Source organism: Molossus molossus, unplaced genomic scaffold (assembly GCF_014108415.1).
Source record: "Molossus molossus isolate mMolMol1 unplaced genomic scaffold, mMolMol1.p scaffold_m16_p_13, whole genome shotgun sequence".
Lineage (NCBI taxonomy): Eukaryota > Metazoa > Chordata > Mammalia > Chiroptera > Molossidae > Molossus > Molossus molossus.
This window is the reverse complement of record NW_023425348.1, coordinates 46,028,884-46,056,403: the sequence shown is the minus strand read 5'-3', so window position 1 is coordinate 46,056,403 and position 27,520 is coordinate 46,028,884. Positions and strand designations below refer to the sequence as shown.

The 27,520-nt window shown below is 36.0% G+C and overlaps 1 protein-coding gene across 1 annotated transcript in view; it reads right to left on the bottom strand.

Annotated features, from left to right (window-relative positions):
- Nucleotides 1–27,520, bottom strand: part of FCHSD2 (FCH and double SH3 domains 2) — a 251,021-nt gene that overhangs the window by 108,701 nt on the left and 114,800 nt on the right. Inside the window, exons 5-8 of the mRNA XM_036258718.1 lie at nucleotides 24,845–24,989; nucleotides 15,946–16,079; nucleotides 12,072–12,126; nucleotides 10,789–10,917 (exon numbers count right to left, since the gene is read on the bottom strand). Coding sequence (XP_036114611.1) covers nucleotides 10,789–10,917; nucleotides 12,072–12,126; nucleotides 15,946–16,079; nucleotides 24,845–24,989 — 463 coding nt within the window. The remainder of the gene's footprint in view (nucleotides 1–10,788; nucleotides 10,918–12,071; nucleotides 12,127–15,945; nucleotides 16,080–24,844; nucleotides 24,990–27,520) is intronic.

The following is a 27,520-nucleotide window of genomic DNA, read 5'->3' as shown; positions in this document are numbered from 1 at the left end:
ATGTCAGATACTGGTTCAAGTGAGATACAGACAAGCTATGTAAGTCAAATGCTGACCGGCAGAGGCAGAACTACAATACGAGTTCCTTTGATTCTAACTTTCTAGGGATGTGGGGTTTTTTTAGGTGTCATCAAGATAACTCAGATATTCCAACACATTGACCTGAGTCTAACTGGGAGGAAAATGTATTTTAAAACACAGATATATAGAAAGGAACTACATACTTCAAATACAGATTAATATGGAATCTGCTGCTCCTATAGATTTAAATAATCCAAAGAAGAGATTTGCTAGGCTGGGGGCATCAAATACAGGCCTATTTGTGCTCCTTTCACACCCAGGACAGAGACTGATAATGGATCATGGTACTTGAGCCTAGCTGTCTCAGAATTCTTCTTGGCCGAGTATTCCAGGAAGCCACTATTAATTTATTACAACTGGCACATAAACAAAACCTATATGCCATCCCCATTTCTTTTTTTTATCCTCACCTGAAGACATTTTTCCATTTTTTGTTCAGATAGAGTGGGAAGGAGAGAGAGGAAGAGAGAGAGAAACATTGATGTGAAAGGGACACACCGAATGGCTGCCTCCTGCCCAACCCAGCACGACCCAACCAGGGCTGGAGACAAACTGCAACCAAGGCACGTGCCCTAGCGGGAACCAAACCTGGGTCCCTCTGGACCACAGGCCGATGCTCTAACCGCGAGCCAAACTGGCCAGGGTAATCCTTATTTCCTTTAACATTACAAAGATTTCTAGTAAAAGAGCACCCATTCTGTAAGCCATCAAAAAAGTTCTCTCTACCTTGATAACTCTGGGAGTAGATGGGGGGAGGTAATAAGATAAGGAGAGAAAATAATAAAGAACCTATGATTTAAAATACACCCTAACAACCTAGGTAAAGAAAGGTTGTGATAAAAAAGAATTTCCAAGATGTAAAAAGGCTGAGCCAGAAAGTTAAGGCTGAAGCTAAAGAGAGTAAATTGTGGTTAGGGAGAAAGGCACACCTCTCCCTTACCATGCTTTCCTACCTTTGACCTAAAGTACTATCGGATGGTTACAAAGTGGTGTAAATAGGTATCTGGTAACCAAGGGATAGGGAGGTATTTACTGTACATCTGAGGCTGTCTTAGCACTGCTCACACCTAATGCTTTCCGTCTTCAATACTGTTACTTTAGACCCTGCTTTTTCTTCTTTAATGTTCAGTTTAAAAATGTGGTCTTTGCCCTCCCTAATTCTTAGCTGCTATACAAATATATCAACTCCAGGTGTTTCCAGGTGATTCTGAACTGTATTTCTCTGTATTTAGTGCTGTTTTAAATATAGAAAGTATGTGTAGTTCAGAAATAAACTTTTGAAAACTGAATCTGAAATAACTTGATGACAGTAATTCCCTGCTCTCTTTTTACCCAAATTTTTCAGAGGAAGTTGTCAAATATACCACCTAAGCAAAATACAAAATAAAGATCTCTAAATTTGCTGTAATGTTTCCTTATATTTATTTATGTCAAGAGAATCACAAGTAGCCAAACATACTTTATTGAATTACAAACAAAACTTATAAACTGCCATGGTGAGTTGTTTATTACTGAGACACATTACTGACAGCATGTCACTTACCACTTTCTGCTCTGCATTTCAACTTGATCTGTAAATGCTGCTTCTCCCTAACGAGACTAGGCTCTTTGAGGGAAGAAGCTGCATCTGCTTCATCTCTACACCCTGTAAAGTATATAATCCATTTAGACAGTTCCTAACAACTGTTATTACTGAAACCTAAGCATTCCATTGAAATATTCAATTATAGACTTTCAATTTTAGTCTTCAGAGTTTTTTCTAATTGAAGGCAGTAAAAATGTTATTTAGTATAAGGCAGAAGTTCTCAAGGTGAAATCAAGGGAACCATGAAGGGAACTATGAGACCCTTTTAAGGGTCTGGAAGGTCAAAATTATTACCATAATAATACTAAGACATTCTTTGTCTTTTTCACCTCCATTCACTCACAAGTATACAACAGCTTTCCAAAATATGATAGCATGTAATGATTGGTCTAACAGCTAATAAAATTTGTACTTGTGTATTCTTGTGTACTAAAATTTTCTCAGTTTAAATTTCTAATATAGAAACTATCAATAGGTATAATCCATATAAACAAAAGCTCTTTGGGTCTTTAATAATATTTAAGAGTAAAAGGGTTTTGAGACAAAAAGTTTGAGAATCATTGGTATAAGCTACTGATATTCAATGGAAAAAGAATGGAAAGAATAGAAAAAATTTATAAAATATACATCATATAAACTAAATGATGATCCCTGGTCAGTTTGGCTCAGCAGTTAGAGCGTTGGCTTAGGGTTCGGAGAGACCTGGGTTCGGTTCCCGCTAAGGGTGCGTACCTCGGTTGCAGTTTGTCCCGGGCCCTGGTTGGGTTGTGCGGGTGGCAGCCACTCGATGTGTCCCTTTCACATCGATGTTTCTCTCTCTCTTTCTCTTCGTCTCTCTCCCTCCCACTCTATCTGAACAAAAAATGGAAAAATGCCCTCAAGTGAGGATAAAAACAAAAACAAAAAAACCTAAATGATGACTAGATTTATATTTTGAAATGTTTTTCTTTAGCATTTGTCAAGTAAGTTACATACTCTGAATTTTTTTACTTTTCCTTTTTTATTTTTACTAAAGATGTACTTTAATTATATTTAAAATGACAGAGAAATAAACTTAATGTGTCTTCCTATCACATTCTGGAAGAGATTATTAAACAAATAGCTTTACAATTTAAAAAGATAAAGGCAATTACCAGAAGCCAGGTGTGAGTTAACACAAAACTCACACCAGGATTAGCTCATAATAGATCCTCTTATTTTATTTATTCATTTTTATGTGGTACGTGCCCCTAGCAGGAACCGAACCCGGGACTCCCTGGTCCGCAGGCCAACGCTCAACCGCTGAGCCAAACTGGCCAGGGCGATCCTCTTATTTTATTTATTTATTTTTTAATAATCAGAGTTGCCAGAATGTAGAACTGCCATAGTAATAGAATATCCTGATGTCAGCAGGCATCCGTGTAGGTGACTCTAGAGAGGCCGTGTTACATAACAGTTAAGAGAAAGTACACAGGTTGAGTTCAAATTCTAGCTCTATCACTTACTGCCTACCTGTGTGACCTGGGCAATTTACTTAACCTCTTTGTGTCTCACTTATCTCTTCTGTAAAACAGGTATATTAACAGTACCTGCCATAGAGAGTTGGTTAATGAAAGTAGATCATTTAGATCAGTGCGTAGCATATACTAAGTGTTTTATAAACACTTTTAGTTATTATTCTGTCCTTTTTTTTTTTTTTTATCCTCACCCGAGGACATTTTTCCATTTTTTGTACAGATAGAGTGGGAGGGAGAGAGAGGACGAGAGAGAGAGAAACATCGATGTGAAAGGGACACATCGAGTGGCTGCCACCCGCACAACCCAACCAGGGCCGGGGACAAACTGCAACCGAGGTACATGCCCTTAGCGGGAACCGAACCCGGGTCTCTCCGGACCGCAGGCTAACACTCTAACGGCTGAGCCAAACCGGCCAGGGCTTATTCTGTCCTTTTTTCCACTGATATTATCTCCAATACCTAAATTGTACTAGGCACAAAGTAAATATGCAATATAACTCTTTGAATTAATAAATGAATAATTATTTTTATTAATAGTGATAACGATAACCACTTTTCCACTTACTATATGTTTGCTATATGTTGGGCAAAGTAGTAAGCATTTAATATATATTTACCTCATTTAATATTCCCCACAATGCCCTGGTCGGTTTGGCTCAGCAGTTAGAGCATCGCGGTCACCCGCGGTCAAAGAGACCCACATTCAGTTCCCACAAAGGGCACGTACTTCGGTTGCGGTTTGTCCCCGGCCGGGTTGGGGTCATGTGGGTGGCAACCACTCGATGTGTCTCTCTCACATTGATGTTTCTCTCTCTCTCCCTCCCTCCCACTCTCCCTCCTGCTCTATCTGAAGATAAATGCAAAAAAAAAAGTTATATATATATATATTTTTTCCCCAAAGCAATTTGGGACACTTAGTTTTATTTATTTTATTTATTTATTCATTTTCTTTATTGATTTTAGAGAGAAAGGAAGCGAAAGGGAGAGAAAGATAGAAACATCGATGAGAGAGAACAATTGGCTGCCTCCTGCACGCCCCTCACTGGGGATCTGTCCCACAACCTGGGCATGTGCCCTGACCAGGAATTCAACCAGCGATATCCTGGTGCACGGGTCGATGCTCAACCACTGAGCCACAAAGGCCAGGCAGTAGCCCCACTTTATTTTATTTATTTATTTTATTTTTTTGGTATGTGCCCCCCCCTAGTGGGAACCAAACCGGGATTTTCTGGTCCGCAGGCCGACGCTCCAACCACTGAGCCACACAGGCCAGGCAGTAGCCCCATTTTATTTTATTTTATTTTTGGGGTAGGTGCCCCTAGTGGGAACCAAACCGGGACTTTCTGGTCTGCAGGCCGACGCTCCAACCGCTGAGCTACACAGGCCAGGGCAGTAGCCCCGCCCCATTTTATAGATGAGTTAACTGAGACTTACAGAAGGGAATTAATTTGCTCAAGGTTGCAAAACTATTAAATGATAAAGCCAAGAGTAAAACCACATTTGCTTGCTCCAAAACTTCTCTTCTTTAATCATTATGCTATACTTACTTGTGAACAAGACTGCAAAAACTTAGATGTAAAAACTATGCAGTTAACAACTTAACAGTTGTTGAACAACAGTGGTTAATTAACGGGGAAACTTGGAAGCAGATTTTAGTAACCAAGTAACCACAGGGTTCTATCCATTTCAATGATTTTATCTAATCCATGGAGAAATAAATAGAAGAAAACCTTATCAAATTTATGGATGATACAACGATGCAGAACACAGTCAATACTGTGAATGATAGAATCAGGATTCATATATATCTCCAAAGAGTGGAATGATGAAACAGAAATTATTACTGGCATAAGAAAAACAATATATTCCTTGAGGAATCTGTCTAAATATTTGTTTTAAGATACTGACATGATCTTGCTATTTAGAATAATTAGTACAGGAGAGAATTTGCAATTGCTAATTTTATTTTACTAGTAAGTTCTCTCAGAATTTATGACATTCACATTATACTACTGCTTATTATACTGATTTTAACTATCAAGAAGACTGAAGTGGTATGAAAAGAACATAGTGTGACATCAAGGAAAGAACACAGGTTTCAAGTCACAGAGACCTTGACTTAAGTCCTGGCTACTACACATATCAACTGGGCCTCACTGAGTCTATGCTATATGATCTACACAAAACAAGGCTAATATTTAGCTTAAAAGATGTTATGAAAACTAAATAAAATATTAAAATCAATGAAATAATGTATTTAAAAGTATCTAACAAGCTAGACACCTAAACAGTTGCCCAACTCACACTCCCAAACATTCAAGGTCTCTTCTACACTCTTCCCCTCCTCAACCTAAAAAACAAGATTTAAATAAAATATAATATCAATAGAATTTCTGTTATGTAAAAAAGGCAATGTTTAACATGTATACCAAGCTTTAAAATGAACAAAAACACTTTCATTACCTCATTTGCTCCTCATAGAAGCCAAAGGAGCCAAATTAGTGCTGAATTATCCCCCATTTAACAAGGGAAGAGGAAACAGGTCTAAAAAGCTAGTTCATATAAAGAGCTAATGGCACTGGCTCTGATGGCAGAGACCTGCCAGAGTTTAATTCAGGCTTTGTCACAATTTCCTCATTTGTAAAATGGGAATTAAAATAAGACTGGTTGTTCATTCATTCATTCAATAGTATTAATTTACAAACATTTAACACACACTGTAGGAGGTAGCAAGGATGAAGTCTCAAGTGACATAGGCACAATCATGGCCCACATGAAATGTATAGTTAGGAGATAAGGCATTTATCACAGAATCACGCAGATACATGTAAAACTACAACTGTGTTAAGTACTTCAATTTTATGAGACCATCAGACTATGTGGGAGATGTAACCAGGTTAAGGAGGTCACGGAAGTCTTCCTCAGAGAACAACACAGGAGAAGATCTGAAGAAGTAATGAAGGAAGCAAAGGGGTTTGACCAGCCTAGGAGGAGAGAGATTTAAGGATACTGACATTAGGGTTCCCCTTACCAAGGCCCACCAGATCACCCTATAGTGAAGCTCAAAGTTGTTAAAAACAGTCTTAAACAGAGATTATACAGGGAGTAGAAAACTTTAAAACAAATCCTATTACTGATACCAGCAGAATTAAAAAGAGAAGATGAAGAACAAAAATCTGCTATAAAAGAGGAAGATTCAGGGAACAAAACAACAAAATTGAATATTAAAACCATGTTGAGAAAACCTAAACACTTACTAAGAGTTGTACTATAAAGTTAAAGTCTCCCAGACAGTAGTGCATAATGACAAAGAGAAAAAAGAAATTTAAAGAATTAGGCCAGGATATCCAAAATCTTAATAACAGGAGTTTCAGGAAAAAAACAAAAAACAAAAAGGAAGAATTAATCCAAGAATCAAAGAGCATACTGAGAATATTTCATAAACTTCTAAAAAGAAAAAAAAAAAAAAGTAGAGGATGAGATACAAAGAATCAGGAATTGGGATGGCTTTGGATTCTCAATACCTATAAAGGAAACAAAACAGTAGAGTATTGACTTCAACATTTGAATGAAAATGGTTTTCAACCTTTAATTCCATACCCAAGTATTAGCACATAATAACAACATTCTCATTAACATAGTATCAAAAAAAAACTTAGCTCCTGTGTTCACTCTCTCAAGAAAGTACTAGAGGAAATATCCCCATGTGATAAAGAAAACTGCAGAGCCAACATAGGAGAGACAAAGGAAGATCTCAGAATAACTGCACTGCATTGGACACGAGAGGGCAATGAATCCAGATCAGAGAAGTGAGGAGGAAGGAAAAAAAAAACAAAACAACAAAACAAAACAAAAAAGAATAAATCTCATTTAAAAACAAAACAAAACAAAAAAAAAACAGAGAAGTGTAACACAGAAGACAGACATAATGAGGGTCATCATTTCTAAATCTACATCAACTGGTAATCTAAGAATGGAGAGTCCACGAAAGATAAGGAGAAAGTAGAATTATCAATTGTTTTGATTCCAAGAAGGCAGGAGAGGATGAGATATTATCCAAAGCCAAGGAAAAGGTCATTTTGGAAAGGAGGAATAACTGCTACTGAGACTCCCTGGAGTCTTGAACACAGATGAAGGCAGGTAATGAGACAATAATGGAGTTCCCTTTTAATGACTTCTACTTTCATTTTAAATTGGGAAAAAAGACCACTTGCCAAGTGTGAAAGAAAAAGGGTAAGTTTCCACTATGGAAAACACTATGGTGTTACCTCAAAAAATTAAAAATTAAAATATTGTTTTTAAAAAAAAGGATGCCCTGGCCAGTTTTGCTCAGCGGTTAGAGCATCGGCCTGTGGTCCAGAGAGACCCGGGTTTGGTTCCTGCTAAGGAGCGTGTACCTCAGTTTCAGTTTGTCCCCGGCCCTGGTTGGGTTGTGCGGGTGGCAGCCACTTGATGTGTCCCTTTCACGTCGATGTTTCTCTCTCTCTCTCTCTCTCTCTCTTCCTCTCTCTCCCTCCTACTCTATCTGAATAAAAATGGAAAAATGTCCTCAGGTGAGGATAAAAAAAAAAGGGGGGGTTTTGAAGTTTGAGGAGAAGAAAAAGGTTGAAAAAATTGTTAGAAATAGGAGGGAAAGTTAACCAGGAAATACAGTAGGAAATCTGAGCAGTGTTAAGGATCCATTTGAGATGGGTTCCACATTAATTTATGATCGTGAATCTGCTGTTGAAAGATTTTCTTCAGTAATATTTGGCTACTTAGAAGAGAAAGAGGTTACCTGAGTTCATCTAGAGTGGGGATTTCGTTTCAGTTCACTTATAGGCTAGAGTGTTATTTAAATAATCAACTATGAACTCTAATCAGAAAAATGAGAAAGGATAATATGCCTAAAGTGATTAGGATAATTCCAGGGTGATAGCAAGAATTATAAAATAAAAGAGAGCTATTATTATTACTAATCATGGTCCTCTAGCAGTAAGTGATTGATTATTCTAATTTGTAATAATTTCTCTCTCTCTCTCACCAGATTGAGCTCTGAGAATAAGGAGAGTGTTTTACTCATCTCTGCTTCTTCCAAAAGTCTGGCCAATAGCTACCATACTATAAGTGACTATTAAATGTGTATGATTAAATCAATGAATCAAATCTTGGGCTTCCAAGCTATTCACATAATTTCTTTTTTTTTTTTGTCCTCACCTGAGGACATTTTTGCATTTATCTTCAGATAGCGTGGGAGGAAGAGAGGGAAGAAGAGAGAGAGAAACATCAATGTGAAAGAGACACATCGACTGGTTGCCACCCACACGACCCCAACCAAGTCCAGGGACAAACTGCAACCAAGGTTATGTGCCCTTAGTGGAAACCGAACCTGGGTCTCTCTGGCCCATGGGTCGATGCTTTCACCACTGAGCTAAACTGGTCAAGGCTAAAAAAGATTCTAGCTAAGACATTATAGCCGTAACAACAATTTAAAAAAAACAGACATTTCCAAGAAAGGCACTAAAGGGCCAGCCACTCCACTGTCAATTCAATGAAAGAAACTTACTAAGTAGCTAACAGCATGATTAATGGGAGTTTTCCAATACTGCAGACTATAGAATTAGCACGAGAAAGAAAATGAATTAACATGCACAACATAAAAATTAAGATACACTTTCCTATTTTTTAGGAAAAAGAACTCTTGCCTTCAGTTTTATCATTTCAGTATCCTATATTATTTCATGAAATGAGTCATCTGAAGCATAACCTACCCAAATGCTGATCAAATACATGCATGAGAGCAGACCAGACCCATTAACATTTTTTTTTTTTTTTTGGCAGAGGGTAGATCCCTAAAATAATACTATACCTTTCCTGGTTTATCAAAGGCCATACATAGCATTTTAAATAAGATAACTTTTTTGGCTGTAGATTCCATTTAAAAATATATATATTTTGTTTTTGCTTAAACTAATAGAATGTTCATTTTAAAGTATTCAAAGAAGAACCCTGGCCGGTTTGGCTCAGCGGTTACAGCGTCCGTCCACGATTCAAAGAGACCTGGGTTTGGTTCCCACTAAGGGCATGTAACTTGGTTGCAGTTTGTTCCCAGCCCTGGTTGGGGTCGTGTGGGAGGCAGCCACTCGATGTGTCTCTTTCACGTAGATGTTTCTCTCTCTCTCTCTTCCTCTCACTCTAACTGAACAAAAATGGAAAAAAGTCCTTGGGTGAGGATAAAAAATAAATAAATAAATAAAAATAAATAAAGTATTCAAAGAAGAAAATATGTAGTTAACAGCTTTGATTTAATAGTAAAAGGATACAGGAAATCACAATCTTAAGTGAAACCTGTACTAAAAATCTTTAATAAACAGGTTGCTTGAAATCATGTTATAATGGGAGGCGAAGTCTCCAGTTGGTCCTTGTAAGTCTGAAGCACTATATAAGATACTAAAGCATCCAATAAGATACTAAAATACCTAAACCTCTAGGTCCAACATTTTATGGGAAAATGTATGCAAAGTTCAAAACAATCCCTTGTCTCTCTCACCACCTGTATTCTAACCAGCAGAAATCAGACCAGATAGAAGCTAGGAAAAGGGTATATCAGGCAATGAACAATAAGGAAATAAAAATTTTTGCAATAGGATGCTTCATAGTCCAATAGGCTCTCTTTACCACTCCTGTTTTTCTCTGAAGGTCCTAGGAAATAGGACTACTCTCAAGGAAAGAACTTGTGGTTTCTGGACAGTTTATCTGTCCCAGGGCCGCTGCAGAAAAAAAAGAGTGCCCACTCCTGTTGCATCCCCATTCTCAACACCTCTCATTCATAAAGCAAGCAACTCAATGAAAGCAATGTATTTAATAGTCATTAAGAACAATGCATTTGAGAGGGATGAAGTAAAAATATAACAGAAAGAATCATCAAATGTTTGAGTCCTTGAGAAGACAAAAGAGAGTGAGATATAATTCAAAGCAGAACTTATCTACCAGCAACAAGGGGAAACCTAGTAGCAGGTTTAAAAGGTTTTCTTTTCCACCCCCTTTCCTTAACTTTAGTGCAAGTCAATGAGATCGATCTATCTATCTATCTATCTATCTATCTATCTATCTATCTATCTATCTACATATATAGTGTGTAAACAGGGAAAGACCAAGATCGAGTTTAGGCACACAAAAATCTAATCCAATCTATCTCCATTTCAGAGTGATACCCAAGGCAGAGGTATTGTCACATAATTACTAGACATTTTTTCTTGTTTTTCCATAGGTACTTCAAAATCATAAAATATTAATGGTCAAGGTTACCTATCAATAAAATGTTATAGAATTTTTTAAAAAGCTTAAGTTTTTAAAAAATAGTCTTATATTATATATTAATAACCCCTACACAGTAAATACCTGCCGCTGCTAGGGAGTAATAGAATCCTTTACTGTGGTTTGCCTTAAAGATTTTCTTACACTAAAAATTAATTCAGAATTACCTGAAACAGAGGTTACCCAAACAACATCAAGTGTATTCCAACAAAATGCAAAGTAGCCTGGCTGCTAGACTACAGAATCAATCTCATGTACTGAACACCCAATTCATCAGTTATTTTTGTCTTTACTGAAACAAAATTACCACAAATATTAAGGCTGTGTTACCTTCATAATGTTAACTAAATCTGTTTGATAGTAGCGATCTTGGTGTGCATTTGCTGCTGCTAATGTAAGGAGATAATCATTCCTTGCGTGGGTAGCTTTGGAATTACACTCAGATCGCCGGGCTTTTAACTAAAACATAACAAAAGAAAAAAAATCAGTGCAAACTGATATTACATTGCAAAACATATGAGAATACGTCTTTTCCTTGGCAATTAATAGCCCCTCAAAATCAATAAAGGTAACCATGTGGAACAATGTGTATATACATATACAACCATTCAATACTATTGAGGAATTAAATAAACAGTGACTAGAACTGTTACACATGGTAAGTGTTTTCAGATATTTGTTATTTACACTTAACATACTTGCAAAGCTTTTTAGAGAACTTCAGATTATTTTGTTCATTTTATCCAGATGGAAAAATAAAGGTTCCCAAATTAAGTATCTTATCCTTAAATTCAAAGATATGGATAAATCTGTTGGAGTTAAAAAATAGTTTTTAAAAATCCAACACTACTAGCGTGCCAAAAGAACTGTATGTGTGTCGGGAGCCTGGCAGCTCAAGCCAGGTCACTGAGCTTATTTACCAGGTACTTCACACCTAAGGGTCCCACAGGAAAAAACACTTGCATCTGGCCCAGAATTTCTGCCCAGGGTATTAAATCTCAATGGAATGGATTTTACAGAACTTTCTAAAGCCTGTGGACTAAGCTTCTTCTACAGTTGTCCCTCGTCACTTCGCACTTAGACTTTCGTGACTTCACTCTGTCGCGGCTTTTTCAAATATATTCATTAAAAAGTTGATCGAGACAGTGAAAATGATACAACGCACACTAGGTTGTCTGAGTCAATTACACACCCCTGTATTACAATTAAAATTAAAATTACTGTACGTATGGACTGTAGGCCTATGTATTCAAGCACCCCAGGAATCCTTCAATGCCATGTGCAACCGCTAGAGTATGGAACGGATTAATCGCGATAAATGAGGGATGACTGTACTAAGAGTTAAAAATATATGCTACATAAGCAGATAAAGCACAGAAACCTATCTGTAAAGCAATCTTTAGAAGCAAAGTGTCCAAACCATTGACACCTGGGTAATAGCCCCCCCCCCCCCCATGAACTGGGAAAGAAAGTTCTTCCCTAAGTAAATGACTTTAAAATGCTTCTCTAAATGAGTTGAAAATAATTGACCTCCACCATCAAAAGACCCAATCTTTTTATTCTTTTTGAAGATAAGGTTTCTCAATTGTGAAATACAGTTTTCAGAAACTCACCTTTACACTTGCCTTCTGTAAACTGATTCTTGATTGAAAAAGACTAAGTTTAGATCTGTTGTAAAAACAGAAAAGTATGGTTAATGAAATTGTCAAACTATATCATAGTAAAATTATTAAATATTATAATTACTAAATTTTTAAAAAGTTACCCTTTTATACAACACTATTCTATAAGAGAACTAAAAAATGGAAAACCAAGATCAATGATTATTTTCCTTTATTTTATTACAAGAGGAATGTAATATAATGGTGAAAGAGCAAATACTGAGCTTAATAAAATAAAAATATCCTGAACGGCAAAAAATCAATTAGACAAATCCAATATATTAGTATTTCATAATAAACCAAAGCTTCAAACTACAGATTATTCCCATATCATACAATTCCACACACTTTAGTTCCTGCAAGGAAGCTTAAAGCCTGGGGATAACCAACCTATAGAGGCAAAGATGAGCAGGCTCTCAGGGCAGTGTGTGATAGGCTTCAACAAATGATGGGGTGTGTGTGTGTGTGTGTGTGTGTGTGTGTGTGTGTGTGTGTGTGTGTGAAATTTACATAATATTGACCAGGCTTTAAAAAGTCCTTAATTCCATTATTTCTCCCAATAAAGGTTGTTTTTGATGGGTGCCAGCCTGTGTGCCCTTGCCTCTTAATGTATTTGGAACACAATGAGAAAGTCCCTAGAGTCTCTGCCCTATATGATTTTGTTCTATTTTAACTTCTCCCAATCTGGTGTCATTATTTCCATCAATTCCTGTTAGTATGGGAGGTGAACCATAATCTAACAATCAGTAATAAAAATATGTTGGTTTTACCCAAACAACCAGAGATAACGATAAGAAGAAAGTCAACAGACAACTGCTAAGGAACAATCAACACTCCCACAACCAGTGAATTTTGAAGCTGCAGTGTTTGTCTTGACTGCAGCGTCATGGTGATTGCTATGGGAGAATTCAATACATGTGCTGAGACCACAGAGCAAGCCCGTCTCTGCAAAACAAATGTGAGGACAGCAAAGGCAGCCTCTCATCTTTCTAAGAAGACAGAAAAATTCAGATGTACACATTTGCTTCCCAACTACTCTCCCACTATTCAAAAATATTGGGCCAAAGACATTCCTGCTATTTTCTACCTTGCCATATATCATACTTCATGGGGTGTGTGTTTTTATTAATTAGATTCATATTCATTTTGATCTAGAAAAGCAAAGGCCACAGACTTTAAAATTTGAGAGGGCCTGTTCAGGGTTAAGAAAGACTGTTTGAGGGGTATTCTCAATTCTCCTGTTTTTGTAGCCATTATCCAAATAGTCTGAGTTGCACCTGGAATTTCCAAAATAAGCTTTTAAGTTTCTGGCTTCTGCTTCATTTGTAAATCCTCATATAATTATTTTGTGGTACTAAAGTAGGTATTAGTAATCCATAGAATAATGCAGTCCCTGCGTTCAAAGACTACTATCTAGAATAAATAAGATATATATAAATAATGAACTATCCCTCATCTACCTTCCAAATGTTAATATTACTTAGGGTTCCAAACTCAACCTCCCATCTTTTTATATACGATTTCATCTCCATACCTATCATCTGAAAGGCAATTAACCCCCAAAGTGAGACCTTTATGCCCAGATTCTCATCTGAGAATGACATGACTCCCTACCAAATATAATTCACACCAATGTTCCACAGGTTTTGTAGAACCTTCATATCCAAAACGAAACTCATCTTTGCCTTCAAACAGTATCCCTCTTCTTTCTAAGGTCATATCTCTCCTAATGTGCACACATCACACATTATGTCAAATCATCTATCAAAACTATATGTAGTCCAGTTTTCATGACCCCTTTCCTGATCCACCTTCTCATCTACTTAGAAAAATCATATTCCTTCTCCAAGACTCTGTCCAAACATCACTTCTTCCATAAAAGCTTTCTTTTACATTAGGACAAATTAATCTATTTTCCATATATATGTATTATCATACAACTACTGTCAATAAATTAGTTACTAGATAAGTTACTTTAGGCACTTAATTTCTTTAAGCTTACTGTGAATAAACAAACTATAAAGTCACTTTTAAATACATTTGTCTTTAATTCTAGGCTTTACACTTATTAAGGGCACAAAACTTAATCTTACTCATCTCCGTACCCACAGCACCCAAAATAAAATAATTATTCAATAAATAATTAGTGAGTGAGTGAGTGAAAATGAGAAGGCATTTCTTACTCTGTAATTTAATTAACTTTGCAGAAATATTATACATTGAATTAAAATGTCTAATTTTTATCCCCTTTCAATTTGGACCACGTTAGAAAGCAGTTCCTTGTGATCAGCATCTGTGATGATTTGACCCTGTCAAATTCACACTTCTCAGGAACAGCCCTGCAACTGTCCTCAATTTCACCCTCACTAAGGTGGGTATTCCTGTATGTTCCACAAATCTGTCAACTCTCTGTTTTAGAGTCCTCAATAGTTTTAACAAACAAGTTCCTAAAAACCACCATAATAGGATATTCTTAATGGAGATCACCTGATCTAAAAAATATTGGTTCTTCCCCACCAGTGTAGCTCAGTTGTTGAGCGCTGACCCATGCACTAGGAGGTCACCAGTTCGATTCACAGTCAGGGCACATGCCCGAGTTGTAGGCCCAGTCCCAAGTGTGGGGCATGCAGGAGACGGCCAATCGATGTTCTCTCTCACTGATGTTTCTAATTCTCTCTCTCTCTCCCTTACTCTCCCTCTAAAAATCAATAAAGAAAAAAAAAATTAAAAAACAAAACATTAGTTCTTATTGGGAAGATGGGTTCAATTTCTCTACAGGAAGTATTTGTAGGCTCACAAAAATAAAATCATAAAGACAATAAACTAAATTAGGAAAATAGTAAATATATTTCTCAGTAACATTAAGTACTTTATGAGTATTCAATTACCACCCTTTGTGCTAAATAAACTTCCCAGGAGTCCTTAAATTTTCAAAGATACTTATGAGATTGTTTAATTTCTTGCAAATAAAAACCATATCAGGAAGACACACCCTACACCTTGCTAGTCTACAAGTGTTCATAGCCTTTCTGGTTTCATGGCTCCGAGTTCAGACTCCTAGATTTTGCATCAGTGAGCTCACTGAATGGGAGTCTTAGCTCTCTTCACAGACCCTTCAGAGTCTTGTTCTATAACACAGGTCTATTTTTTCTCAAAAATAGACTTAACTTTTCTCAAGTTGTCATTGCAGAAATCTCTACTCTACTGCTTGCTTTATTAGCTCTTTTTATTATCAATTGTCAATTCCTTCTTTTCCTAATCATTCTCAAAATCAAGTATTTGTAAATCACAAAAACAAAAGTAAAATTCACAATGTTGCTAAAGCAGACATTAAAAAAAGTATGTATATTAGAATTTCACATACAAGAAAAACTGCACCTGGGACAGGGTTTCTACACTGAGGCCAGTGCCCTTGTTCATGTGATATGTCCATGGTCCCTCAATGGCATGCTGAGGACCAGGGATTTCCAAGTATAATGACTTAGAGTCTAGCATGAGAGAAATGAACCTCTTAAACCCTGATATTCAGAGATCATAGCAACTTTAATGATACTTTTGCTAAGCTTTCAGTACAATGTGCATTTGTCTTCTTTTGAGAATTCAGTTTAATGTAAAAACTGATCACATCTTCCCATTTGGCTATATTATTTTAAATAAAATCAGCTAATATAAAAGAACAATTTGATCTAAAGAACGTAACACTTATAGGTCAGATGAAACCAACACAACCTATGAATGAGTCTATGCCTGGTATTACTAGAAAACAAAGTACTGGCAAAATAACATTTATTTGCATAATCACTTTTTCAAAAATGCTAAAACATACTTTGCCTCGATGTCAGCTTTCTCTCGTACTGCATGGGCCATCTGTTCAGTCTCAAAGTACTTCTTTTTGCCTTTAGCTAAATCTTTCACTGTCTCTTGTAATTCAGTTTGGATCTTTGTTAACTGGTCCACACACTGTAAAATACAAAGTGCAATTATTATGATTTTAGTTTTCAGGCTTGCAGAAATGAGTATGTCCTAAGGACTATGTACTATTGCTTTCAGGATAGAAATCCAGTAGAAGAATCAGCACTTCTGGTCTCCTTCAGATTGCAAATTAAAATCCAGTGAACAGCTGGTACTCCAGTTTCAAGTAATGTATGATACAGTGTCATAGTTTGCTAAACAACTCTGTTCTAAGAAATAACCTCTGAGTGTGATGACTAAGGAAAGGCATAAGGAGAACAACAATGAAAATGCCTTTACTGTTGGAGCTATCATGGAAATAAAGGTAAAAGAATAAAGCAATTCTTGTTTTTTCATAATCTTAATGAAGTCTCTTGGGGAACCGAGAGTGCAAAAGGTACTGAAGAATTCACCTCTAGAAAATGAGTGAAATCTGCAAAGTCTGACATGATAAGCCCAAGATAAATAAGAGAAGAAACCTGGGTACCACCATAATAATTATCGCCAACTCTCTGGATACACATATCCATTCTGGAAAGGACAGACACAACAACTCCAAGAAGTGTTTAATCAATAAACTCTTGTAATACATTGGGGCCAAAGTAACACTACTTTGGGATCCTTCTGGATATCCAAAAGGGATTAATTTTCCCTAGTCTGAAAAAAACACTGAAAAGTTTCACAAGCCTAAGGCCAGTTCAGGGTAGCTCCCATCAAAAAACTTGTAAGCCTGGAACAGCACATTCAGTGCTTGGTGGAGATGGACAAGAGCACAGCGAAGCAGGAAGAGACATCGGTGAGGGACTACTGTGCCAGGCTGACCAGGTGGAGTAGACCCAGGACATAGGAGAGCAAGGATAACGCCCAAATAAACTTAAACTTAGCCATATGATGTACAGAATAGTTTCCCAGTAATTGTTAGGTGTTAAGAAAGATAATTATTTTACAGGAAGTGAGAGATCTAGAAGGTTCCCTAGGGGCACATTTATTGAGCGCTTAATAGTTGTCAGGCTGTGAATAAAGGGTTAAAAAAATCACCTCCTTCCCCTCTGCATGAAAACTGGCATTTTAGGTCTGTGTTTCAATGGGAACCTGATGAAGACAAAGTGTCAACTGTGTTACATGGCAACAATGCTTATGAGGCCTGACAGGTAAATTGCATCAATTGGGAGAAACTGTAAATAAACTACGGTGATTCCACGTCCTTGCCTAGAATTGTAATAAAAAATTTTACTCTCCTTTAGAGCCTGTGGCTACCCCTGCACACATTAGTCTCATTCCCTTGCCCCAGACATGTCACCTGGGGACCAAACAGAGTAACTCTAGTTGGCTGTGCGGACTGAGGTGTACACTAGTGGAAGGATTAATTCTATTAATGTTGGATGCCACCCTGCTGGTTAACTGGGTTCCCTGTTCTAATATTCTTCTAAGTAAACCTCATGCCAGATGTGGCCTGTGATAATCATGAGAGTCTGAATACCTAGCTCCATTTAAGAAGATTCCCTGTGGGCTTTGCACAGGCACAATGTACTGTGCTTAGCACTTAATAGGTATTATTACATTTCATCCTCAAAATGAATCTGTGATAAAAGTATTCATATTAGTCCCATTTTAAGATGAGGATATACACTCAAAGAGGTTAAATCATTTACCCAAAGTGGTACAGTGAGGAAGTAATGAGATAATTTACCATGTAACCCATTATAGTATGTACTCTAATTTTGTGATAATCATGTTTTTAAGGTCTCATATGAAGATACTTTATCTTCAAATAGTACGCTTAAAAATATAGACATATTATTTACTTAATACAAAATTCACCTTTTTAAAGTGTACAATTCAATGCTTTTTAGTATATTTACAAGGATGTTAAACTATTACCACTACCAAATTCCAGAACTTCTTCATCAACCAAAAAGGAAACCCCATTAGCAGTCACTCCACATTTCTCCCTGCTCATAGCCCCTGGCAACCACTAATCTACTTTCTGTTTCTATGAGTTTTCTAATCTGGACGTTTCGTATCAATGAAATCATATAATATGTAGCCTTATATGTCTCCCTTCTTTCACTTAGCATAATGTTTCAGGGTTCATCTATGTTATACCAGGTATTAAATTTCTTTATATGGCTGAATAATATTTTATTGTAAAGATATACTTAAATAAAAATGAAACTAGACCAACTTACACCATACACAAAAATAAACTCAAAATGAATAAAAGACTTAAATATAAGCCGAGAAACCATAAAAATCCTAGTAGAAAATGTAGGCACAAAAATATCAGACATCATACGTAGCAGAATTTTCACCTAGGGCAAGAGAAATATAGGAAAAAATGAACACATGAGACTACATCAAACTCAAAAGCTTCTGCACAGCAAAAGATACAATCATCAAAATGGAAAGGCAACCAACTGTATGGGAGAGATAATTGCCAATGATATATCAGATAAGGGGTTAATTTCCACATATAGAGAGTGCTCATACAACTCAACAAAAGGAAGACAAAGAACCCAATTAAAAAATGGGCAGAGGAACTAAATAGACACCTCTCCAAACAGGACATACAAATGGCTAAGAGACATATGAAGAAATGCTCAACATCCCTAATCATCAGAGTGATGCAAATTAAAACAACAATGAGGTATCACCTCACACCTGTCAGAATGGCCGCCATCCACAAATCATCAAACAACAAGTGTTGGCGAGGGTGTGGAGAAAAGGGGACTCTAGTACACTGCTGGTGGGAATGCAGACTGGTGCAGCCACTATGGAAAACACTATGGTGTTTCCTTAAAAAATTAAAAATTGAACTTCCATTTGACCCAGTGATCCCACTTCTAGGAATATACCCTAAGAAGCCTGAAACACCAATCAGAAAGAATATATGTACCCCCATGTTTGTAGCAGCACTATTTACAATAGCTAAGATCTGGAAACAGCCCAAATGTCCATCAGTAGATGAATGGATAAAAAAAGCTGTGGTACATATACACAATGGAGTACTAAGCAGCTGTAAGAAAGATCTCTTATCCTTAGAGACGTCCTGGAGGAACCTGGAAAGTGTCATCCTAAGGAAAACAAGCCAGGGAAAGACAAGTATCATATGATCTCACTAATTTGTGGAATATAATGAACATAACAGTCTGAGGAATGGGGTAGTCCCAGAGACATGGAAGTGGGGTACAGACTGACAATCCCCAGGAGAGGGGCTGGTGGGGGAGAGATAAACCACAGAACTTGTATGCATGTATACATGAACAATGGACATGGACAACAAAGCTGGGGACAGGGCAGGGAGGGAGGTGAAGATGGCAATCAGTGGAGGAAAAAGGAGAAACATCTGTAACAAAAATAAATTAATTAATTAAATATAAAAAAATATTGTAATAACTATATATGGGTCAGATGGGTACTAGATTCATCAAGGTGATCGCTTTGTAAGTTATATAAATGTCTCATCATGGGGTTGTACACCAGAAATCAATATAATATTGTATATCAACTGTAGTTTATAATTAAAAAAAAAGAAATACGAACAATTGATTAGGAAATGGAGAAAATGGTATATCCCAAAACAAATTATCCATGTGTTAATTATAACTACTATAAAAACTAAGAAGATAGAAGAAGTAAGGAAATTAGTCTTGTAAGGTGAAGGAGTTGTATTTTTCTGTAAACCTACTTAAATAATAAACTTGAAGTGTTTAATGTTTTTATTAAACTTTTAAAGATTGTAGGATTTGGAATTAGAAAGTAGTATACTCAAGTTTCTGCTGTTATTTACTACCTAAGTCTCTCTAACTTTTTTTAGCCTCAGTTTCATTGTGTGTAAAATAATAATATTTACATACCTAACAGGTTGTTATGAAAATCAAATGAGAATATAATGAATGTGGTAGCAATTCACAAACTCTGAACTGTTACACAAATGTAAATCACAATTATTTCAGGGAAGGTAAACTCTAGTATAACTGAGAAAGTTATGGACAAAAGCATGGCTAATTAAGTATAAGAATGATGGATGTTAATTGGATTTATTGTGGTGATTATTTTGCAATATATACAAATACCAACTCGTTATGTTGTACACCTCAACTAATTAAATGTTATGTCAAGTATACTTCAATAAAATAAAGAATGGCAAAAGCCTTCTATTATTGAGGCTCTTGTTTTGATTTATGCAAATGTCAGGATAAAGAAAACAATTTAGAAATCATTTAGAAAAGCTATGATATAAGTCTCATTATAATCTCCACAATGGTCAGATCCTTTATTTGTAATGTGTGTGGATTTATCCCCAAGAGTTACAAAAGAAAATTGTCAAAATAGAGAAAATTTAAAAAAGAACATGAACACTAAAATGTTATAGAGGGATACTTTTAAGTCAAAATTGGTTGTGATCATGACAGAACAAGTTGTTTCAGACTGCCTTCCTGTAGTCTGAAAACTGTAAAAGTTGGACAAAATAGAATTTTAAAAACTGCCAGCATTAATGAATAGCAATATGTACAATATGGACTCAGGGACAACAATAGCTGGGAGAAGGAAAGCACAGCCACATAAGCTCTATATTCAACTTGTCTTTTTTCTCGAGGGCATTTGAGTAATCGTGGCACATAGAATACTATATAAACAGAAAGTAGCCTTCTTAATAGACTGTAGAAACAGAGGTTGGAGTCTGAGAATGCCACAAGAGTTAGAAATTGAGAGGCTAAGATCTGAAAAGAAGGGTACTACAGAGAAGCAAACCCAAACATCTGTATGCAATCTCCCCGAGACATCAGTTGACTTCCAAATGGCATGTGTGGGGTGAAACTCTAAGAAATCCAGTACAGAAAAGTAGCTGAAAGGTTAATGAGCTGACTGGTGATCAGAGGACCCCAGTAGCTAGATGACATCGAAAAGACAAAGGCTGGATTTAAAGTTTTGTCAAAGCAGAAGGTCTTTAGTAAGCACCACACTTTCAGTTAAAACCGTAGGAATAAGGATAAAAGTGAAATAAATCAGCCCTAAATATACCTAGACCCTAACAGGATCAAGGTGATCTGATATATTCTACCTGCCTGCCAGAAAACTTAACTCTTTGGAAGTAGAAAACATTTTCCAGAGCCTCTGCAATTTTTATCCACAATGTACAGCACTGTGAGGCATACTAAAACACTATACCCAAATAACCAAATTTCAAGAAAAATAGTGAATCAGAAAAAGAAACCTACAGTGTTTCAGAATTATAAAATGCAGTTTAGTATAACATATTTAAGATAAAGAAAAAACATGGAGAACTGTAGCAGAAACAGAATTTTTTTGTTGTTGTTGTTTACATCAAATAAAAAGTCTAAAACTAAAAAATACATAAATTTTCCATAGATAAGTTTTAAAGCAGATTAGAAATAGCAGAACAGAGTATTAATAAACTGTAAGATATTAGTGGAAAACATCCAGATTGAAGTATATAGAGAAAAAAGGGTGGAAATACAAAAACTACAGGAAAAGTCCAAAAGACATACGGACAGAGCCAAAAGTCTAAGAGCAGAAAAGTCCTAATGTGGAGGAAAATGGAATTATACTGTTGAATGATTTTTATGTTGTTCATGAGGTAGTAAAGCACTAATTCAAGGTAATAAGTTAATTTAGAGTAAAGATTGGGGAATAGTAAAAGCACCAATTCAAGGTAAACTGTAGTAAATCAGGGAGTCGTGTTGGAATCTCTAAAGTAATTACTAAAAGAATAATGTAAGATTATAAAATTAAAAAGCTAATAGTGGAAAAAAACGGATAATTAAAACAGTAAGACTGTTTAACATCACTAATCATCAGGAAAATGTAAATTAAAACCACAATGAGATATTACCTCACACCTGTTAAGATAATTATTTAAAAAAAGATACCCTGGCCAGTATGGCTCAGTTGGCTGGAGTGGTGCCCTATGCACTGTAAAGTCTCGGGTTCGATTCCCAGTTAGGGCACATACCTGGGTTTTGTGTTCAATCCCAGCTGGGGCATAAATGAGAGGCAACTGATAGATGTATCTCACATCGATGTCCCACCCCCTCCTTCTCCCTGCCCCAAAATTAAAAATTAAAAAAAACCCCAGTAGGTGTTGATGCAGCTGTTATGGAAAACAGTATAGCAATTACTAAAAATATTAAAGAAGGAACTACCATATGATCCAGCAATTACAATTCTGGGTATTTATCCAAAAGAACTGAAATTAGGATCTAGAAGAGATATTAGCACTCACTCGCATGTTCACTACAGTACTATTCACAAAAAACAAAATGTGGAAACAACCAAAATGTCCACCAACACATGAATGTGTAAAATATATGTGGCATATACATACAACAAAATATTATTCAGCCTTAAAAAAAAAAAAAAAAAAAAAAAATCCTATAATATGCAACAAAATGGAGTAACCTGGAGGACATTATGTTGTGAAATGAGCCAGTAACAGAAAGACAAATACTTATAGATGATTCCACTTACATGAAGTATCTAACAGTCAAACTTATGGAAGCAAAGAAGAAAAATGTGGTGGCAGGGACTGAAGGAAGAGGAAAGAGGGAGCTGTTAATCAACAGGTATAAACTTTCATCTGTGCAAAGTGAGTAAGTCCTAGAGATTGTCTCTGTACAATATTGTGTCTATAGACAACAATGTTGTAGTGTACACTAAATCTGTTAAGAGGATAGATCTCATGTTAAGTGTTCTTATCGAAATGAAATATTTTTAAAAAAAGATTAATTCAAAAGAAAGCCCCCAAAAGGGGGCAGAGCCTAAGAAAAGAAAAAAGAATACGTAGATGGTTTAGTAGATCCTATATGGAGTTAGTCTGTCTGTTGTAATGTTTGCGAGGTGCAACTGGAGAAGCCAACTGCAGTGGTCATCTGTTACTTTTGCTTACTGTTTCTTTGAGAACGTATCTCCATTTGCTTTGGAGAATCTCTTTCCCCATTTATAGTCCATGTAGTTTGCATGAGGACTGTAACTCCTAATGGGGGTGGGGGTGGGGCAGGGAGCTGTGGGCTGTGACCCAAGATACTCCAATAAGTTTCAACTCTGGTAGTTTTGTTGGAACTACAGGGGAAATGGAAAATATAAAATGGCTAGCTATATGATTTATATATCTGGCACCTTGGAGGCCACCATATGGAGGAAGTTGATAAAGAATGAAGCCATTGGAAAAAGGAGAACTAATTGATGGGAAGAAAAACTGAGTTCTAGTATCATTATTTGAGCACCTAGATCCACCCCTGCCTGGATTCCATCCATGTTGAAATTGACAAGCTAATACATTTTCTTCTTGGCTTAAACCAGTCTGAAGTAGGTTTGTGTCACCTGTCATCTCGGAGTCCTGACAGTTATGTCTAATATGTACCTAATGTTTAACAACTGCTTAGATGAAACATAAACATCATTAACAGCTATAATATAAAACAAGTCAATTCACATACAAGGGCTTGTCAAATCTCACCAAACATTCTTTGCTCAGGAATGTTAGTTAAATTCAGGTCAGAGACTATTCTACCAAAAGGAAAAAAAAGTACAAGAGGTAAACTCTTTCAAAATATTCTGATAGTGAAAAAGGTGGAACATTACAGTAATTCAATTAGATTTAGTGAATGCACTGGCGATTTGAAACACAGTACTTCCGGTTAGGAAGTTACACTACTATTAATTTTCTGTCTTCTTTAGGCCTGCAGAGATGGATATATATAAACACAAAATACTTTCCTCCAAATCGAAAGCATTGTTTGGTCAGTGGTCATATAACTTATTCACCATGTTTATTTTATAAAAGGTATTTGATCAAAGATAAAACAAAGGCATTCTTACACAAGTATGTTAAAACCAAGTGATATTATCTGAGTGCTTGAAAGAGATTAAAATTTTATATACACATAATATACACTTAATATATTGATTTTATGCTACTAAAATCATCTTTGACAAAAAGGAAAATAAGGGTTTTGGTTTTTATTGTTTGTACAAAAGTTCTAAAAATCCAAATGACAATTAAAATCAAAATACTAGATGGCATCTGAAATATTATTTTCTTAAATAATTACCTTAATATTTTCTAAATTATTAATACTTCCATAAGAAAAATTTAATTACTTATTAGGTGTCATGATAATCTCTATTTTTTGTTACTCTATTTCCAAAAATAACACAATTCAATCACCTACTTCCAATAGTAAGCTTTTCATAAAATCACATTTAATAATGATTTTTCTGTGACTTTTTAATTTCTGCATAATCAAAGAAAGGTCTATCTGAAAACTTTTATTTTTACATACCTATATAATTAAAACTTTAGAGTACATCACTTTTGGTAATAATTTTATATTTTGTCAAAATGTGTCAACTTTCCTTTAAATCATTATGCAAAATGGCTGAAATTGAAGCTATGATAATTTTTTTATGACTCAGTGAGATTAATAACATTGCAACTATTTTAATATACACCCAACGATACCAATAGTGAAACTAAGATCTATTTACTTGAGTTAAGTTCATAATTATTATTTATTAAGTATTTACATTCTTGTGCACAGATTAAAATTACACTTACCTTTGTCAGTTAATAAAATACAGTCATTAGAGGGTACATGTTGTAATCAGAAAATACATGTTGAAATCAGAATCATTTGTAAACAAACAGAAAAGTTTAAGTATTACATGTAATTTAACATAATCTTGCAGATTACAAATGTAACACTGAAATATTAAAATACATATAAGAAAAGAACAAATAGAAACAATACCCTTTTTAGTTGCTGTTCTTTTAAGCTTCTCACTGTCCTTGCAGGCTCAGAAATGAAGTTTTTATAGTTTTCACACATATTGATCCGAGACTGGGCTACCTGCATTGTTCCCTCGAGAAAAGATTTCCAAACAGGATACATGCTCCTAAATTCAAAGAGGGACAGAAAGGTATTAGGTAGGGAAAAGAAAGAAAACGTTGGCTAACCTTTTGCTCACTGGCTAACGCTGACCAAATAGAAAGAATGTTGTCTCTACAGCTAAAAGTGTATTTATACTGTTTTATAGGTAGCAATATTTTTAGCATCCATAGTACAAACACAGCATATACTCTTTCTATATTCCTTAGCAATTAGTTACTTTGATTAATTAGCTAGGCTGGTTACTGACATAAAGTGATACAAGATTACAATTCTAGATGAAATTAACACTATAAAAATCAGTGAATAATTCAGACTGTCCAAGCCTTTCACTGTCTCAGGGTCATCATTATGAATATAAAGTGTCATTATTTCAACAAGGTATTTTCTTAATTGTACAGATGAGGTAACTGAGGCTCAGAGAGATTTAGAGAATCAAATCACACAAGAATGCAGCAGTACTGAGATACAGATGAAGGTCGGGTATTTCTCACGTACAATCTATTTGAACTACATCACATTTTTCTCTTACATAAACTGATATGGCTGCGGGGGAGGATCATGAACAACTGCTTATGTGCCGGAGAAATCTATGTATCTGACAAAAGAAGTCTATGGTATGATTGCTCTACATCTATTTCTCTGTTGTAATAATGCTTAGCCAGCATCACATTGTGGCTTGGAGTCATTCCAAGCAAATCCCATCACCCTTGCTTTATAAATGCTTAGCAATCTCTTGATAAAAGTCAAAGAATTATTCATCTTTGTTTTTTTGTAGCCCACTTCCTTTTCAAACCTTCTCTTCTACTTTGCTAAGTGCCTTAGCCAGTTCTAGTTTGCCTCTACACTAGTGATAACCATATTTTGTACTTTGTATTTTAAAATGAGATACTTGCACTGATAGATGATAAGAGTCATCTTCTGAGATTTCCTTTCCTGTGTCACATGGATTTTCTACTATAGCAATGTACAGGACCATGTGCTACATAAAATGGGGAGGTCAATGGATGACAGTGTAAAAATGAAGAAAAATGAGCTGGGTTCCCATTCTATTTAGAACTAAAAAAAAAACCTGGAACTATTTTTCAACCAAGGAAATGATTAATTTGTGCAAAGAATTGCATTTTTTTAATCCTCACCTGAGGACATTTCTGCATTTATCTTCAGAAAGAGCAGGAGGGAGAGAGGGAGAAAGAGAGAGAGAGAGAGAGAAACTTCGATGTGAGAGAGACACATCGGGTGGCTGCCACCCACATGACCCCACAGGGACTGGGGACAAACTGCAAAAGGTACGTGCCCTTAGTGAGAACCATCCCGGGACTCTCTGGTCTGCAGGCCAACGCTCTAACCACTGAGCAAAATTGGCCAGGGCAAGAATTACTTTTTTGTAGTATGTCAAATGAATCAGTTTAGATGGAAGCAGTCATTTATTTAAATAGAGGTATATGACCTTCCCTTTGGAAAAAAGATTCAGTGTGATGTGCCAGCTGAAACTATCTGCATAAAGGCACTGATGAACTTAAGAACAGAAAAATTAATGTCCTACATGGCCTTACTGCATGACAACCAAGGAAACCAGGAAGTAAACTCACACAGGCCCTCCTAGGCAGCCCAAACAATTGATTTTTCTCAAAGAATGCACTAAGGAAAAACTCAGTACTTTGCTTTATAATCTTTAATTTACATTAAAATACATTCTAGCCTTGGCCTGTTTGCCTCAATGGTTAGAGCATCAGCCTGTGGACCAATGAGTTGTGGGTTCGATTCTGGTCAGGGCATGTACCTCGGCTGCGGTTTGTCCCCGGTGCTGGTTGGGGTCGTGTGGGAGGCAACAAGTCGATGTATCCCTCTCATATTGATGTTTCTCTCTCCCTCCCTTCCACTCTATCTGAAGATAAATAGAAAAATATCCTTGGGTGAGGATTAAAATATAAATAAATTACATTCTAAAATCACAATAAAAGTGGGAAAACATATTTTTTGCTGACCTGACCAAAAAAATAGGTATAATTTTGATTCATTCACACCGGACAGCTATTGTTGTGTTGGCAGTTATCATTTTTTTTATTTGACCATCTAAGGGAACAGGTCGGTGCCCCTGACTAAATAGTAATGTTTTAAAAATTCTTGCAGTGCATCAGTGTGCCATGGCACACTGGCTGGAAAACGCTGACCTAGATGACTGCTGTTCATCCTTCAAATCTCAGCTTAAATGCAACTTCCTTAGGGAGTCATTTGTGATCACCACCAAGCTGACCCAAAGAGTCAGCCAAGTCCCTCTCTGTTATTTGTTCACATGGTTTAAGCATTTTTCCTTCAATTATAGTGTTATATAACTGTTTAAAGTCTGTCCCTCTCACTATAGTGAAAATTTCATGAAGTCAGGGGTATATATCTTTTCACTACTGTATTCCTAGGATCTAGTACATAGCCTAACATTTAGAAAGGTTACAATAAATATGTGATAAATTTAAAAAAATGAATGGATGAATGTATAAATTAATTTTACAACATTTTAAAATGAGGACTGTACAATAA